General features: G+C 54.5%; 1 protein-coding gene across 1 annotated transcript in view; it reads right to left on the bottom strand.

The window, feature by feature from the left end:
* Positions 1 to 2302: 2302 nt before the first annotated feature.
* The window catches only part of TRAF4 (TNF receptor associated factor 4), a 6164-nt gene continuing 3607 nt past the window's right edge, over positions 2303 to 4859 (bottom strand). The window contains exons 3-7 of the mRNA XM_007452427.1: positions 4423 to 4527; positions 4186 to 4347; positions 3935 to 4096; positions 3693 to 3848; positions 2303 to 3432 (exon numbers count right to left, since the gene is read on the bottom strand). Of these exons, the coding sequence (XP_007452489.1) occupies positions 2800 to 3432; positions 3693 to 3848; positions 3935 to 4096; positions 4186 to 4347; positions 4423 to 4527 (1218 nt within the window). The 3' untranslated portion in view covers positions 2303 to 2799. The remainder of the gene's footprint in view (positions 3433 to 3692; positions 3849 to 3934; positions 4097 to 4185; positions 4348 to 4422; positions 4528 to 4859) is intronic.

Genomic DNA, 4859 nt, shown 5'->3' with positions numbered 1-4859 from the left:
CCCCCCCCCCCCCCCCCCACACACACACAACCTTCTCCCACCTCGAACATTTTGGAATTTGAGGACCTCTGGCAGGTGGAAGTAATAGGTGGTGTGATCTGTAGCATGAGAAGTGGTCCTCTTGGTGGTTTGAATCTTAAGGGTTGAGTACTGATGGGAGAACTTTCTTCTGTCTGCAGGGGAAAAAAAATCCAAAAGGGCTATTTACGTCCCCTCCTCCCTCTCCACTTTCTGCTGCATTTGGGTCTGGGCTAAGATGTGATGGAGGGAAGGAAAGATCCCACAGGTTGTGGGACTCAGTGAGGGTGGAATCAGATGGTTAGGTGGCTCGAGTTGAAAGCACCTCCTGAGCATGCCCTTTTCTGTGGGGTGCCCTTTTGTGAAGGTGCTTTGCCTCCTTTACTCCTCATCCCATCCCTGTGAAAGAAAACCCTCTTCTGCCTGTGTCAAATGAGACCTACAGTCAGCCTAGGGTCACAGGGCTAGACAGAGCAGATGGTTGAGTTGAGCCCAGCTCACACTGTGAGGCAAAATCTGGCCTGAGTTCCACAAGCAATTATGACTGTCTGCAAAGGCAGTGAATGAGGGCTAGGCCTGGGTATGGATGGGGTCAATCGCAATATCCACTGCAGGCAACGCCTTTGTGACCCTACCGCCTGGAATGGTGCAGTGGCACAGTGCTGCCAGCAGAGGGAGCCCAAGCTTGATCCGGGGGTTCTGGCTTCTCTTGGAAGGCTTCTGCCGAAGAGTGGTTCTAACCTGTTGCTGCGTGAAGCCCATGCTTAGGTAAAGGCATTTCCCCTGCTAGAGCCCATGGTCTCTACCAGCTTCCAGGCTTCACAGTACCACGACAGTTTAGATGAAAGAGCCATCTTTACTCTCTCAGCAAGGCAGCCAGGGCTTCATCTCTCCCTAGATCAGTGAATTTGACCTTCTGAAGGCTAAGTTGGTTAGTTTCCTGGGCCGGCTGTCTCAGGCTCAGACCTTTCCTATCACCTTCTGATAAGGGGTCTTTTCACCTGAGTCTCTGGGAAGGTAGAAAAGGCAGGCTACAGCCCTTGAACCTTCTCCATACTTAACAGTACTTCCCATACACTGGGCCTCTTCTCAGGGCCAGGTAAGAGTAAGGCACTTTATTTATGCTGATGAGTTAATCTTTACGAATCCAGCAGGATTACTTTAATTTTACCAGTAAGGATGCCCCATGTAGCTAAGTAACTTGCCAAAAAAGCAAGCACAGCAAGGATCCGAAATCAAATCTACGGCCAAAATTAAAGGAAGCTAATCTTCTAGTGACTGCTGGAGCTTAAAACAGAATCCAGTGACGGGGGACAAAAAAATCCAGGCCCTGCCCCAAACTAGCTGAAAGATCACTGAAGTCAATTCACTCCTCTGTTCCTATTTCACCAGTCAAATGTGGATAATCACAGGTACCCCCTGAGGCCTGTATGAAAAGTAAGTATGGATGAGAAAATTTCAAGGCTCCTGTGCAGTTTAGGGGTCCCTGGGTGTGGGCTGGGCTTTGGAGTTAGACTAACATTCATAAAGCACTCACAGACATCCCTCAGTATCCACAGGGAATTGGTTTAAGAATCGCCAGCAGATACAGAAATTCACCAAGTCCCTGATATAAAATAGCATAGGATTTGCATGTAACCTATACACATACTCTGGTATACTTTTAATCTCTAGATTACTTACAATACCTAATACAATGTAATACTATGTAGATTTGCCCATGAGTGGCCAAAACCTTTTGCTTTTTGTAACTTTCTGGAACTATTCCCAAATATCTCCAATTCACTGTTGATTGAATTCGAGGATGTGGAACCCACAAAGGACCGACTATTTTTACTGGGAACATGCATTGTCTTCACCACAGCCCACTAAGATGATAGGTCCTTTTATTAAAAGCTATTTCACTTGACTGTTGTATTAAATAATGCATATAAAGTGCTTACCAGTGTCTGCCGCATCAAAAGTACTCAGTAAATGGTAGCTACTATCATTAGACCAAGAAAGACCTGCCTAGAGCACAGGCACTAGTCCTTTGTGGGGTATCGATCAGAGACTCTAAACCTTATAAAACGTCGAGCCTGCACCTCCCTCCTCTAACCACTAGAGGGCAGCAGCAGGCAGCTGTCCTCCACACAAAGCCTAGTGCAGTCCCTCTGTCTTCCACCAGAGGGCGATGCAGCAGGGCAGCTGGATCCTGGGGCCAGAGCGGTTGCAGTCCCTGACTGGTCCCTTGACTTTGCAATTGGGCCCTGAGCAACCCAGATGAGTCAGGCTGGAACCAAGGTAATAAATACAAGTCAGGATTTATTAAAAATCAGGGCTCCCCTGCTGTGCCCTCCTGGCACTAAGTAAATAAATAACCAGAGGGGACACAGCTGGGGAGAGGAGACATCAGATCTCAAGACAGATTCTTTAACTACCCCTCAGTTTCCCAACTCCCCCTCCCCCCCGTATGGCTCTTGGGACATAGCACCAGCAGGCACCTCAGTCCCTGGAAGAGTGTGGCCCGCACCAAGGCATGTCTGCCCTGATCCTAGGCAACAGGCCCCGGGATCGCTTGTTTCCAAGCCCTTGATGACCCTAAGACCTGCTCTTCCCAGAGGCCAGGGCTGAAGCACCAAAAGGAGGCACCTGAGGGTGGTAGGGAAGGAGGGAGGGGGAACAGGGTAACAGAACCTAGGCAGCAGAAGCAGCTGTAAGGGGGTCCAGCCCCCTCTCCAGGCTCAGCCTGCCTGATGGAGGTCATTTCCCACCCCCTTTTTCCTATGGCTGAGTCTGCTCTCAGCTGAGGATCTTTCGGGGCAATTCAACAGAGGCACGGATGAAGACTGCATCATCCCGCACATAGTTTCGCTTGCGGATATCCTGGTGGGAGATGAACTTGGGGTAACCAAAGCCCAGAGAACTCTCATCCAGGGAGCCCCGCCAAGTGCCTGGTTTTTGGAAATTCTTCCAGTTTGGGTCAGGGTGAAAGGTCTCAGTGACATGCTGTGGCTTAGCCAGCCCAGGGTCGCTCTGATCCAGCAGGGAGAAGGTGACGCGACGGGCAAAGGGCCACTCAAGGAGATTGTCAAAGGCACCTGGCAGCACGCGAATGTAGAGCGAGAGATGTGTACCCTCACCACTGCCATTGCCATTGAGGAATGCAGACACCTGCAGCTTGTAGCCATACTTATGCGTGTAGAAGGCGGGGCTGAAGCACTCAAGGTTGGGCTTGGCTTTGGCCTCCTGTAGCCTTCGCCCGTAACTGCCAATCTTCCAGATGAGCACGCCATCACTGCCCACGGAGAGCTCCTCCAGCTCTCTTCGCAGCTCCTGCAGCTCTTGCCGTTGCCGGCTCACCAGGGCACACATCATGGCCAGATGTGGCTTCACGCTCTCCTCCACGTGCCGTGCCATCGCCAGCTTAGGGCACTGTTGGCAAAGCCCCAGGCCATGGGGGGAGAGAGGAGAGTTAGCCGGGGCAAGTTCAGGGGAGAGGGGAGGAGGAGGTACAGGGCAACGGGCACCCAGCTCTGAATGAGGGAGGTAGAGGGCTCTAGGAGGAGGCTGGAGCAGGCCAGCAGGGGGAGGGCTGAGGCTTCAGAGCAGCGCAGCAGGGACCACGAAGGGCCTATGTCTGAGGTTTCCAGGACCAAGAAGAGAGCTGACGGGAAGGAAGAGAGGCATCTCACCCTGTGCTTACAGCCGGAGTCTTTGAATGGGCACAGCACCAGGGCAGTGCTACAGCTGTCCTTGAGGTGGCCCGGCAGATCCTCCCGAGCCATGGTGCCCACGCCACACTGGTTGGGGCACGGCACAGGCAGCCTCGGGCACTGGTACTGGTGGCTCTAGGGCCGCAGAGGCAGAGAGAAGCAGTCAGTAGCCTGACTCCCTGCTACCTGCCCCGCAGCCCACAGCTGAGGAAGGGCCTCACCTGGATGGTGTCAAAGACAAACTCCTTGGTGCAGTAAGTGCAAGGCTGGGTGCGCTTGGGGCACTCAGAGGTGGCATGCTGGGCCAGGAGCCGCCGCATCATGCGGGCACCGCACTTGTTCTCACAGTACACACTCTCTTGCGGGCACACACCTTCGTGGCTCTGTGGAAACGCCAGAGGGGCCGAGTTAAGGGATCCCTGGGCCACCAGGTGCCCCACTCTCCCTCTAACCTCAGCCAGGCCCCACCCACCTCAAAGGCCTCCCCGCTGAAGTCACAGCCACAGAACTCGCACTTGAGTCGCCGCTTGGGGCAGTCGTGCTGCAGGTGCGCGGGCAGATCCCGGCGGCTCAGCTTGGCGGGGCAGCGGTTGGGGCAGGGGATTACATTGAAGCTGCAGGTATTCAGGTGGCCCTGGTGGGAGGGGCCACAGTTAGTGCCTGCCCAGGGAGGGGCAGTCCCCCCACCCCGGCCCCTTCAGAGCCTCACCTGCAGGTGGCGAAGTGGCCCACTCCAGCGGCAGCCCTCCTCGCTGTGGATGCAGCGGATAGGCAGGCCCAGTACCTGTACCTCCAGCTCTGGGTCTGGGTAGATCTGGGGACAAGGAGGCGGGGAACTGGTCAGGGTCAGAGCCTGCTACAGTCCCCAGTTCTCACCTCCTCCACCCCAGATAGCTTAGCTCTCTACCTTAGAGCCAGTAACAGCCCCTCGGTGTAAATTCTCCTCTGTGCCCAGGGATAAAGAGTGCAGCAGGTGGTCTCTGCTCTAACACTAGATTCCAGGGTCCCCAACACGCTGGCCTAGGACGCTCCCTTCGGAGCGGCAGCCAATCAGCCTGCTCAGCCCCAGGCAGCCTCCACACCCTTTGCTTCCTTCCTCCTGGTACAGGGGTCCTGGCCCTCAGCCAAAGGGCTGGCCAGCCACCC

The sequence above is a fragment of the Lipotes vexillifer genome, unplaced genomic scaffold, assembly GCF_000442215.2.
Source record: "Lipotes vexillifer unplaced genomic scaffold, Lipotes_vexillifer_v1.1 scaffold216, whole genome shotgun sequence".
In the NCBI taxonomy this organism is placed as follows: domain Eukaryota; kingdom Metazoa; phylum Chordata; class Mammalia; order Artiodactyla; family Lipotidae; genus Lipotes; species Lipotes vexillifer.
Note: the sequence above shows the minus strand (reverse complement) of the source record. Positions and strands in the feature narration are given on the sequence as shown.